The sequence below is a fragment of the Lemur catta genome, chromosome 17 (genome assembly GCF_020740605.2).
Source record: "Lemur catta isolate mLemCat1 chromosome 17, mLemCat1.pri, whole genome shotgun sequence".
In the NCBI taxonomy this organism is placed as follows: Eukaryota; Metazoa; Chordata; class Mammalia; order Primates; family Lemuridae; genus Lemur; species Lemur catta.
The window spans coordinates 16,697,740-16,710,582 of NC_059144.1; the positions used below are offsets into that span (position 1 = coordinate 16,697,740).

The 12,843-nt window shown below is 45.6% G+C and overlaps 1 protein-coding gene across 2 annotated transcripts in view; it reads left to right on the top strand.

Annotated features, from left to right (window-relative positions):
• The window catches only part of PTPRT (protein tyrosine phosphatase receptor type T), a 1,002,137-nt gene that overhangs the window by 359,721 nt on the left and 629,573 nt on the right, over nucleotides 1-12,843 (top strand). For both annotated transcript variants that reach the window (XM_045528255.1, XM_045528256.1), the window contains exons 4-5: nucleotides 1,241-1,322; nucleotides 9,585-9,700. In XM_045528255.1, the coding sequence (XP_045384211.1) occupies nucleotides 1,241-1,322; nucleotides 9,585-9,700 (198 nt within the window). The remainder of the gene's footprint in view (nucleotides 1-1,240; nucleotides 1,323-9,584; nucleotides 9,701-12,843) is intronic.

Here is a 12,843-nt window from a genome sequence, read left to right on the forward strand (position 1 = left end):
ACTGGGAAATCCAGCTGGAGTCAGGGTCAGAATGCTGGCATTCCTTGCGGGGACACAGCAGTGGATGGTGTGGATGTAGATTACATCAGTGGGGAAGGAGTTGGAGCCAGCCCCTCTCTTGCCTCTCGAAGATGCGGGTGTCTGCTGGGATTGGGTGGGTGGATATTGAAAGGGGAACATTTGTACAGGATACCAGGAGTGGAAATGCAGGTTTGCAGTAGGCTTGGCAAAGTTTAAATAAAGGTGCAAAGGAATTTGGGTTTGGGTTTGGGCTTATATGGGTGATAAGCCAACATGCAGGGGAACCTGGGCTTGTTGAGCATGCAGAGAGGTCCAGGCCGATGTATAGGCTCTGGAAAAATAGAGGTCCAGGTACCACATAGGCCTGAGAAGCAGGTTAGAGAGGAGAGAGTTGGGAGAGGACAGTGGGGGTTAGAGATTGTGCCAGAGTACGGGAAAATGGAGTTTACACTTTCTGGAGTAGGGAAGGACAAGACTGAGAGTATGGCTAAAGTGGCTCAGAGGAGATGGCCATTGGAATTAGAGAGGTCAAAGGTGTTGGCCATGTCGTCCACACAGGTGTTCGTATCTCCTTCGTGAAGATGGAGGTTGGGTGATGAGGGAAGCTGTTACCTGAACTATAAAACATTTATAGAAACAAGCAGTTTGGGTGGGAATCAGAGTAGAGAATTCAAAGGACTTGTTGCCCTGTATTCCTGGATACCAATGGGTAAGTTGACACTTATTTTTAAGAGGTATTAAGAAATTCAGATGGAATATGTTCCTTGGGAATGAAGAATCCAATCAGGGTAAACCCTCCTTGGCTTATGGTAGCTTCCAAGGTAAGCATCTCTCTTACTTTTCATAAGAAAGTCAGGACATTAGGAGGTGGTTCTCTGTGGTTCACTTGAAACCAGAATGAGAAAGATGCAGACTGGGGATTCCAGGACAATTTTGGGTGTTTTTTCCTGCATCTAAGTGTTATTTTTGAAATCCATTAAAAATGTTCCACACGACTGACTCTTTTTTTGCTAGTCGCCAGAGTGTGGCCTCTTTTTTTTTTTTTTTTACCTTGTTTTGAAAATCCCAGTTCATTGCCAGAGTAGTGTGCTGCCTAAATGTAAGTCTTCTTGGGTTGGTTCTCATGGAAGCTGAAACGTAAAAAGTTGGGGTCTGGGCAGTGTCCTGTGATGAATGCTGACTGCTTCTGTGAAATTGACTCCCGCTCTGTGTGTTGCAGGTGATATTTGAATCCGTCTCTTTGAAGGGTCATCCTGGCTACATTGCCGTGGACGAGGTCCGGGTCCTCGCTCATCCTTGCAGTAAGTCTGTCCCCTCCTCCCAACACAGCCTAGGTCTGTGCCAGACTGGGTAGCGTGGCGGCTGCAATCCTCCCTATTCATTCAGCTCACAATCTTCTCTCTCTCTCTCTTTCTCTCTTTCTGTCTCTTTTTTAATCCTTCAAAAATGCTTACATACTCAATGCAATCAGTCCTGAATAAATCCATAATTTTGCTGGCCTGTTCAACAGGCAGCACCTCCAGGAATTTGCAGAGAGTGGCAAAACATCTTCTTTTGAATCTCTCTCCATTATTAAGGGAGTCTAAAGTCCTGATTGTTTATTAGTGGGATTCAGACCACTGAAGTGGAAGAATTAGAGGGCTTTGGATAGAATCTTGTGCAATTGTCTTAAAAAAAAAAAAAGAGCACCACCAAAACACTGAGCAAATTAGCACACTGTTCACTCACAGGGAAAAGTACCCTAAAGCTATTAATTCTTTAAAAGTAATTTTAAATACACTCATCAGCTCCATGCAGGAATAGAGGGAGATTTCTCATAGTGGTTAGTAGTCATGGAGCAGTGTGAAGAGTCCTCAAAAGCGTGCCACTCCATCATGTCCATCCACTTCTTTGCTGCATTTAGTCTCAGATACGTGAATGTGTTTCAGCAGGGAGATGTGGTTCCTTGGTTCACTGAATCCCAGAGGGGACAAGTCCTGGGTGCAGATAGTTGAGATGACATCGTATCTAGTGATATTTGGTCGGGGGGATACGCACGTAGATTGTGGCAGCTGGGATGCTGGCCCCACATGTCTGTGATTGTGTTGCGGATTGGAGATTCCCATTAGTTTCTTGGCAGTCATTGGTTCCAGGTAACCATAATGGGGCTCTCTCCACTCCCCCATATAGCCATGAGTCATGCTAGGGGCTGTGGTGCAGCTTGCTGCTGTCTTGAGAGATGCCATGTGCACTCCTCTCATTATGTCCCTTTCAGTCCTCCCACTTAGGGACTGTTCTCATTTCAGCCCCATCCATGTTGTTTTAATTGAAATGACTCTTTCTACTTCTGTTGCAATGAATTTGTCAGACCCTCGAACATCACTTCTGTCCCTCTGCCTGGCATTAGAATGCATTTGTCTGACTGACTGTTCTTAGAGCACCTTCTCTGAAGGAATTTGGGACAAGTTCCAAAGTTCCAGACAATATTTTGGGAAACTGTGTTTGGGTCCTGTGCAAGGAAGGCCTTCCTTCCCAGGAATCAGCCAGCATTTCAGGAATGCTGAGATCCTACTGGACTCTCCATTGTATCGGCTTGAGGTCCCTACCCTCTGGGTTACTTCTTGGGCCTTTTAGAATGGCTCAGATGGGTCTGTCCATTCAGCATGTCTGGGAAATGTCTTTGCTGAGCCAGATGCCATGTGAAGAAGATCTCAGAAATCCCCCCAGCTGTACAGGGTTTATCCAGTGGATGTGCAGACAAGTCTACTTCACCAGGATTAAATCTCCCCCTCCCTTAACTCCTGTGAGTTGATATCAACTGCCCACTGGAGAATGATCTTTGGGCTAAGACTGGGAAAATATGTTGGGAGAGGTCTGCTCTACCTGTGATCTGTTTGCACACACTCAACGCTGCACAGCACCAGTTTTGAGGCAGTCTCTCTGAAACAAGCCTCTGTCTTCCTCAAGCCCTGCACACATCCTGTCCTTGCAGTGTGCTTGCCCTTGGTGCATTGACCTGTGTTCCTGCTTCCTACCTTATGCTTGATGCTTAGACTTGGCCTTTCTATTAATAGTAGGTGATGCTTGGTTCTTCCCAGGAGAGAACAGCGTGGCTTTCTCTCCCTGGATCCCAGAACTCTGTACTCAAATAAAAATTTTCACCTCCACCATGGTGCCCAACCTTGACCCCTGTCTCTTGTCCCAGCCTCAACCACCTTCAAGTCCAGATTGATAGAAGCTCTGCCTCACCTCCAAGCACTGACCATGGTTTGCCATCACAGGCAGTTGTTTCCTCCTCCTCTCTGATCAGTCTCCACAGGGAGAGAGTTCTCTGGACGGCATTTGGATGCCTGTTCACCCCCGAAGTCTCATGATTCCTCCTGGAATCCTCCTGTCGCTGGAGCTGCTACTGAATTTAGGATTCTCCCAACAAACCCATCCTCCTCCTGCTGAGGTCATGGATTGCACACTTACAGAATTTCTGAGAGCCAGTTACCCAGCAAATGGGCCATGGGACATAACTCAGGAAGATGCGACCCTGGCCTTATTCCTGCATAAGGTGCTTCTGCTGAGCTCAGCCTCAGTGTTTAGGCAGCTTAAGCATAAACATCCCAGAAACCACAGTATGAAGACCCTGCAAGAGTGGCTGGAATTGGAAAAAATTCCATTGAACTATATGTACAAATACTGGCTGTGTATGTAGTCATCTGAGGTGTTTTCACAGCTCACAAGTCATGAGATGTTAAGTAGAGCTTAGCAAAGGCCCTTCCTAAGGACCAGTGCTCGGTTCACACCTAGCCGAGGTTTTTATCCATCCTTTCATTCTATGAGTAAATAATTGAACATCAGCTAGGTGTTAAGAACTTTGCTGGTCATGGTGGATACTTAAGTGCCTAAAAAAGGGTAGGTCTCTGTTCTCATGGTGTTCACTTAGCAGGAGGCCCTGAGGAGGGAAAGGCACTAAATAAGTAACTAGTATGAAATAAGTAACTAATAATTTCAGATAGTGAAAAGTGCTGTGAATATAAGACATGTGATTGACTGGGATGTGGGAGGGCTTCTTAGATACAGTGGTCAGGGGACATGTCTTTGAAGATGTGATCCGAGCTGAGATTCGAATTATAGAAACGAGTTTACTGTGTAAGGATTTGGGAGGGGGCATTTTAGACAGAGGAAACAGCAGGTGCAGGGGCCCCACAGTGGCAGTCAGCTCGATGCTGCCAGTGTGTCCAGAGCATACAAAGCGCAGGAGAGAGTGGTTGGAGCCAATGTTGGGCAGGGAAGCTGGGGCCTTGGGCATCAAGGTGAGCAGCTTAGATGTTAATCTAAGTGCAGGGAGGCCCCGCTGGAATTCTGATGAAGGACCACTTGGGCTGCTCTGTGGAGAATGAGTTGAAGGGCCGTAGAGAACAAATCAGGAGACCTAAAAGGAAGAACATTCTGGAACCATATAAGAGATGGTGGAGGCCCGAACCGTTTACAGAGCACATGCTCCATTCCAAGCACTGCTCTGGGTTTGTAGGAATGAATAAGATGGATTCATTCTCTGTCCCCAGGGGCTGAAAATAAAACAAATAATGAGGTAATTACATGATATATGACAGATGCAGTATTAGTTTGCTGGGGCTGCTGTAATAAAATACCACAGATTGAGTGGCTTGAACAACAAAAATGTATTTTTCACAGTTCTGGAGGCTGGAAGTCCAAGATCGAGGTGTCGGCAGGGCTGGTTTTTCCTGAGGCCTCTCTCCTTGGCATGTAGATGGTCCCCTTCTTGCTGCATCCTCACGAGGTGTTTCCTCTGTGCTCATGGGTCCTTGGTGTCACTCTGTGTGTCCAAATGTCCTCCTCTTTTAAGAATACCAGTCAGATTGGATTACAGCCCATTCTAAAGCTCTCAGTTTAACTTAATCACCTTTGTAAAGGCCCTGTCTCCAAATCTACTCACAGACTGGGCTACTGGGGGTAAGGGCTTCTGCATTTGAATTTGGGGAGGTCACAGTTCAGCCCATAACAGGTAGTAAGCAGTGCTGTGAAGAAACATAGAGCATAGAAGTGGAGAGAGGTGGACGGATTAGAGGTATATTTAGGAGGTAGGGCCAGCTGGTCTTATTGATGGGTCGGGCTGGGAGACAGAGGCGTCCAAGGTGGCACACGCGCACATTTCAGGCTTAAGCAAGGTGGTGCGTGTGGGGGGAGAGCTGAGCACGCTTCCTTCCCAGGTGCCAGCCGTGGGCCCCTGGGGCTTCTCAGAGGGGTTTTCCTCTCATGCAACCAGCTGGTGGCTCCTGAACTGTCCTCAGACTGAAAGTGCTTTCCCCCAACCCCAGCCCTGCATTCATGGCTTCACTCACAGACTATTTAAAATTTAACTGTGTTGAAACACATGCATTCCCTTTACGTCCTCAGGCTTTTTAATTCTCCCCTTCTGTCCTCCAAAACATGATTTCTATTAACATATGGTCAGAGTTTATCAATAAGTGATTCCACTAAACATTCTGAAAGTTCCAGGGGCGCAAGTGACTGATTTGTGGTTGTACCCTGGGTTGATAGGAGCTGGAGTTATGACTGCAGACACCCGCCTTGCAGCTTCCAAAACAGCGACCAAAAGGCAGGCGAACTACTCAAAGGAAATTATTTTGTCTTACAAACTGAAACGTCTTGTCCGTATTTTATAGCCCATTTAACATTTTTGTGTTATTCTAAAAGAGTTCTAGCCGTACTTACCCTCCACTGCTCTTTCTCAGTGTTAGCCATTAGCAGGGCCACCGTGGTTGTAACTATGTACGATAAATGTCAGCACGATTTTCCACTCGGTTTCAAAATTTCTAGCTCCTAAGTTGACTTTTAGAATTTTTATAAACTCTTTTTTATTTCCCCATCACAACCTTGTTGGGCCATATCCCTCAGCCCACAGAGCGTCTGCAGCACGTTTCCAGCGTATGTACTGAACTTTCTCCTCCACGGTGTGGCTTCCTACTGAGCACTGTCAGGTTTAAAGAGCAAGATAAAGGGTACAATAATACGTCTTCAGATGCTGCACTGACATCTGCAGGAGTCTGAATGTCACCGACATCAAGGCATTTTGTCCCAGATGCACAGCCAGTTTTCTGTTAACCCCATTCAGTGGGATCCCATTTTGGGGGACCTGGGTCTCGGCAGGGAGTGAGTGGGGAATGCTTAACACCAGGAGCTAGTAGCTGGCCTTGGCACTGAGGTCAACTGCATTTGGCTTCAGGTAGGTGAGTTGAAGCTGGAGGAATATTTTCTCTCCCAGAACAGCAGGTGCTGGGGGAATGGGGACGGTCGAGAGAATGGCTAAAGAGGGCTTTGGTGTGAGGGCATGGGAGGAGGAGGGTCAGAGAGGCCCAGAGCCCAGAGATGAGGACCAAACAGGTTCCCAGCATAAAGGTGATCCCCAGAGAGGGATATCTGTCATGAGCCAGGGCTGACCCTGAGCCCCAAAGAGCAGAGACAAGAGTAAGGGCATGTGACAAGAATCCTGAGCAAAAGGAGGATGGTACAGATAAACCCCACCATCTGGGCTAGCATTCATGTGACCCCTGCAGCACACTGCATGGCGGCGGTGGGGAATGTCACTGGATTTATGGGGCTAAGTGGGACAAGACTGGCCAGTGCAAATTGTTCCAGGTGACTTACATGAGAGCTACCTATCAGAGATCACAAACTGATAGAGCCTTCCTGCCAACATGTTTTGTTAAGTCCATAAGGTGTTTTAATAAAATATTAAAAGCTTAGAAGAAGAGGTTTCATATAAAACCTGGATTTCTTACATGCCTTGAGAAATCAGATGACTGACACCTCTGAGCAAAGCACACTCGCAGGGCCTTCTCCCACTGCTGGATTGAAGTAGCATCTGTTCAGTGGGGCACAGGGAGTCTCTCCAGTCCCCCCCAAATCCCCACCACTCCATATTGCCTCCCCAGCACTAAGGCTGCCATCAGATACTAGTTATTATTGTGCTCACAATGCTGCTTTTCTTATATAGAGAAATCTTTATTTTACCCAAGTCTCTATCAAAAGTGGGAAAATGAAAGATGGGGCAAGAAGGTGGGGTTTTTGTTTTGTTTTATAACTGAGCGTCTTTATTCAATTTATGTAACTGTACGGCTCTTGTAAGCACATGGGTCCTACATCTCTACAGTAAATTGCCAGTGTTTCCCCAGCACATTAACACTAGGAACCATTAAACATCTAAATCTTCTACTCCTGAAGCTAAGAGGGAGGGAGGAAGAGGAATGAAAGATGGAAGAAGTGGAGAACAGTCAGAAGCAAGCAGGGACATTAATCCAGAGAAAATTCATTGCTAATCGCACATGTCCCAGAGGTCAAACCATTTTCCCAGCGTCCCAAAGAGCATCCCTTTGTAAAACTCAACACAGAGTTTCCCAACATGGGAGCTAAGACTCTGTACTTCCTTTCTCCATGGGGTGGATGTCCCCTCCCACTTTAAACCTGTGGCATAAAGAGACTGATAGGGTTCGCTCTATTCCCGCTTCAAGAATTGTCCAAAAATAACTTTACAAAATTATACAGGAGAGCAGAAAGGAAACAATTTCAGACAATCAAAGCAGCATGACATTTGGCAGGTTGACGGGATTCAGGAATCTTAAACTCTGAGAACCTGCAAGAAGTGGTCTTCCCTGGGCCTTGGATCCTTGACTGGTGTGGGGTCTTGGAGGTGGCAGTGAGCAGTCTCTTGAGATGTTGTCATTAGTTTAAAAACCTGAGCAGGAGGCATGTTTTCTCACAGCAAGTCTGCCTAATCACGCCACAGTTCTTGGCTTTTGCTGAGTTTTCTAAGCGTGACATAGTTTGGTAGACAAGATAGTTCAAAGCAAGAAACAATAGCAAAAAAAAAAAAAAAGGGATCACTTGTGGTAAACTATTTGGGGACAATGAGGGGAGCCCGGCAGTTAGCACAGCCCTGCCTGGGAGCCCTTTCCCTGTACCCCGAGATCTGTCTGTTGGTGCCATCTTCATTCCCAACATCCAAGAGGCAAGAAGACGTGCTAGTTACATGATCAGCTTGGAGCTAAAGTGGAGCTGGACTGAATTCTGTTTCTGACTCTTACTAATGCTGGGTAACTTTGGGCACATTAAACTTGCTGAGCCTTGGTTTCTTCTGCCTCTCTAAAAGGGAAATGGTAATAGTGTCTGCTTTACAGGAATGTCATGAAGTTAAATTAGATAAAACATGCAAAGCATTTGTCATATTTAATAGTACTTGGCCTTGTAGGTGTTCTCCATAAATGACGTTATTACTATTATTTGACTCCCTCTGGAGAGGGGGCCAGAGGCCTTTGTTGAACCTCTTTGATTCTCCTATAACTCTCCATTTGGTCCCATTCTGTGGTGTTCTGTGCCCAGTTCATCGCTGGTTTGGTTGGTGGTGGCAGGGTTCCTTTGCTGTGCCTCAATGGAGAGCTCATTCTTCTAGACATAGGTTATCAGCCTCTGGAGAGCTGGCATTGCTGTTATTTGGAGAGCCAATATTTGGAGAGCTCGTGTAGATGAGAACCTCTCCCCACAAAAAAGGAGAGAGGTGAACCCAAGTTACCCAGCATAAAACATGTGAGGAATCCTAGGATTTACTGTCCACAGACTCCCTGGTTTCCCTTTGAACGTCCTCTCCCTGTCTTCCCCAGGCCCCCAAATCACTGCTCCCCTCATGCTCAGGAGGGGCCTTCACTTCCAGCTGAGACTCTGGAGTCTTGTGACTTCGGGAAGGTTTCTTGAGTTCTCTGTGTCTCAGTTCATTCACTGTACAATAGAGAGAGATACTGCCTCTACCGACTGCACTGGATTAAGTGAGTCACCACAAGTACGCACTGCACAGGGTGCCGACCATGTAGCAGGCACTTTGTGAGTGATAGCTGCTAGTTCTCCCCTCCTCCTCTTCCCCTTCCTCCACTCTTTGTCCTTCTCACCGTCTTCATCGTAGCATATTCACCAAGGCCAAGTGTGCAAGTCTCAGGCCCAAAGGTGCTTCACTTCAGCTTTCTTTTTTCTGCTTGTTTGGGCTACAGGGAAGCGCCCTCTATGGTGAATATCTACCCCCTTCACCCCACCTCCAATTTTTCTCCGTCTTGACTTTCAGTGTCATGGTTCCACCTCTCATCCAGTGCCAGCCCCAGAGGCAATGGCCAATTAGGGTATATTCTAGGGATGTGCGTGCCAATTCCCAGGGTGGTGTTGCACAGCAGCTAGTAGAGGGACTTTGAGGGTCTCAGAGACTTGAGTTCATGTCTTGGCTCTCCCCCTATCTGGTTGTCTGGTTGTGCCAAACTTTGTAACCCCTCAGAGCCTTAATGTTCTGATCTGTGAGCTGGGGTACTGCCTTCCTTGGGTTTTTGTGAGGGTTCGGTGAGATACTGTGTGTAATGCTTATAGGACAGTGCCCAACTCATGGTAAGTGATCGATTGACTCTTCCCTGGGCCAGGCCACTTCCCAACCCCAGTCTCACCCTGCCCAGTGCCCACTTTGAGCTGCTGTCCTCCACAAGGGAGGTGGCACAGGCTGTTGAATCCTGTCTTCATGTGTTCTTTGGTTTCTCTCTTAGGAAAAGCACCTCATTTTCTGCGACTCCAAAACGTCGAGGTGAACGTGGGGCAGAACGCTACGTTTCAGTGCATTGCTGGCGGGAAGTGGTCGCAGCATGACAAACTTTGGCTCCAGGTAAGACTGGAAGAAGCTCCTGCTTATCCCGGCCCACCCCCTGGTGAGGGAAGAAAGCGTGTGCTGGGATGAAGGGTTTGGTCAGGAAGGGGAGGCGATATTTTTTAAGTCCCTCTGCTCCTTGGATGGTGCTCTGCATCCATGATCTTACAGTACTAAATCATAACTATAACCTTGTTAGGTTGGCATCAACATACACATTTTACAGATGGAGAAACTGAGGTCAAAATCTCAAAGTTCCAGAGCTAGAATTTGTGACTGTGACCTTTCCCAACTACCCTCTAACAACCCTTTGTCTTTTAAATCCAGATTACTAGCGCTGAGGCAAACTGAATATTTTAGGTTTTGGGAATGTGGTGTCAGAAAATCTTGACTGGAAGGTGCTTGGATATCCAGTGGTTCACTAGTCCACCTGGGTAAAATTAGAGAGTCACCCATTAGTGGAATTTGTCACTAAAATGAGCAATCTGTCTGTTCTACAGCTGAACAGGTCCATCAGTAAAGTCCATCAGGAAAGTGTTTTAAGCTTAAATTTGTTTTCCTGTTATTTCTGCTCATTGGTGCTGCTTCCTAAGGAAGATGAGGAAGGACCACTTTGGATGAGGTTTAGAGGCAGGGGCAAGACACAGAACTAAAACACAGGTTGTTATAGCGTTGGCAGACACCTGTCAAGGCTAACACAAATGCCAAGTTCTGGGGCAGCGCAGACATTGGAGCTATGCTATTCAGTGTGGTAGCCACCAATCACATGTGGCTGTGGCTATATATAATTTAAAAAATATTTCTATTCCTTTGTGTAGATTCCCAGTAGTGGGATTACTGGATGGAATGGTAGGTCTACTTTTAGTTCTTTGAGGGATCTCCATACTGTTTTCCAGAGGGGTTGTACTAGTTTGTAGTCCCACCAACAGTGTATAAGCATTCCTTTTTCTCTGCATCCATGACAGCATCTGTTGTTTTAGGACTTTTTAATAATGACCATTCTCACAGGGGTAAGGTGGTATTTCACTGTGGTTTTAATTTGCATTTCCCTGATGATTAGTGATGTTGAATATTTTTTTCATATTTTTTTTGACCATTTGTCTATCAGGAATGGAAAAATAAATACCACGTGTTCTCAATAATAAGTGAGAGCTAAACAGTGGGTACACAGGGCACAGAGAGACATAAAGGATTGGAAACTAAGAAGGGGGAAGGATGGAGGGGGATGAGGGATAATAACTTACCTATCAGGTACAACAGACGCTGTCCAGGTGACAGGCACTCTGAAGGCCCTAACTTCAGTGTTATATGGTGTATCCATGTAACGAAAACATTTGTATCCCCTTAATATTTTGAAATTAAAATAAATAAATAAATAAATAAATAAATAAATATTTCTAAATAGTTTTATTGAGGCATAATTGAGGTACAATATATACCAACTGATAAGTTTTGATATATGTTTATGTGTGAAACCATTAGCACAATCAAGACACTGGCCATAGGCATCGTCCCCACTGGTGTTCCCTTCCTCTGCCCTCCCCAGCCCTGTCTGTCACAGGGAACCACTGCTCTGCTTGCTGACACTATGTATTAGCTTGCGTGTTCTAGAATTTTATATAAATAGACTCAGGTAGAATATACTCTTCCTTCATTCAACATAATTATTCTGAGGTTTCTCTATGTTGTTGTGTGCAACAATATGTATTTATTTTTTGCTGAGAAATTATTTCATGGTATGGATATAACATGATTTGTTTACCTGTCCACCTGTTGAGGGACACCTGTTGGGTTGTTTCTGGTCTCTGGCTATTATGGAGAAGCCGTTGTGAGCACTTATGTGCCAGTCTTTGTATGAACCTATTCTTTCATTTCTCTTGGGTAAATACCTAGGTGTGGAATGGGTGGGTCATCTGATAGCTATGCGTTTAAATTTTTATAAAACAACAAGCTGTTTTAAAAAATGGCTGTACCATTTTACATTCCCCACCCACAGTCTGTGAAAGTTCTAGTTGCTCCACATCCTCACCAACAATCCATATGGTCAGTCTTTCTAATTTTAGCCATTTGCATAGATGTGCAATGTCCCGCATTGTGGTTTTAATTTTCATTTCCCTGATGAGTGATGATGATATTTTCCTGTGCTCATTTGCCCAGCCATCTCTCTACACACTTTGATGAGAGTTTGTATTGTCGCTTCTCTTTTGAATTTAAGCCCATTTCCTGCACTTGGGAAATCCGTAGGCAGAAAGAACGCAGAAGGGCTAGCAGTTCTTCCTCGCTACTTAGCAGCTCAGCAGAATGAACATAGCGGTCACGGCTGCCCCGCTTGCTTCCCTGGGCTGCTTGCAGACCACAAGAGAACATAATAAACTTCCACCTGCCGCTCCAGTCTTCAGCAGTGTTATTTATTCTTTTCAATATAATTAGTATTAAAGTGTATTAGGCTGCCAAGAAGCTTTGTCATTTTGGTGGCATTGCCTCGACTGGGTCATGGGAATGAGACGGGACGATCACAATATTTTCGGCCACTTTATTTGGGTTTTCCAATTATTTTATGATTGTTATTGCTGCAGTTCTGAGTTGCATGCCATAAACCTTGGACCTGTCAGTGGGAGGATGTTAAAGCTGAACATAATTGAAGTTTTGAAGAAAATAGATAGAAATACGTGGCATGGAGCTCTTCTCCATCTTATGTATCTACTTTTCAACGTAAACCTAATCTTATTTCACGGAGCGTTTTTCGGGGAGCTTACAATGGGACATAAAACATGAGAAGATAGTGTAAATTAAAAGCGAGGTGACACAAGATAGGAGGGAAAGACTATACCGGAGGTGGTAATAATGTTAAAACCGCATGTCTGCACACCTGCTCTTTACTGGCGGGTCACAAGCAGAGGCCCAGAGCACCACAGCCACCAGTGGGATAAAGAAAGCTTGTCAGATACACAGTTCACAATGTCTATGAGAGATAAACACACACCAGTTGCTCAGGAAAATTCCAACTGTTGTTCACACAGAGGCCAGACAGGAATTGTTCCCCAGAGTCCTCATAAAGAAAACACTGTGTGATGTAATGAACAGCGTTTCCCGCCGCAGTCTTATTGAGGGCACACAAGTGAGTTTCACAGGCCTGTTTCACATAACGATGCTCTGTGTAA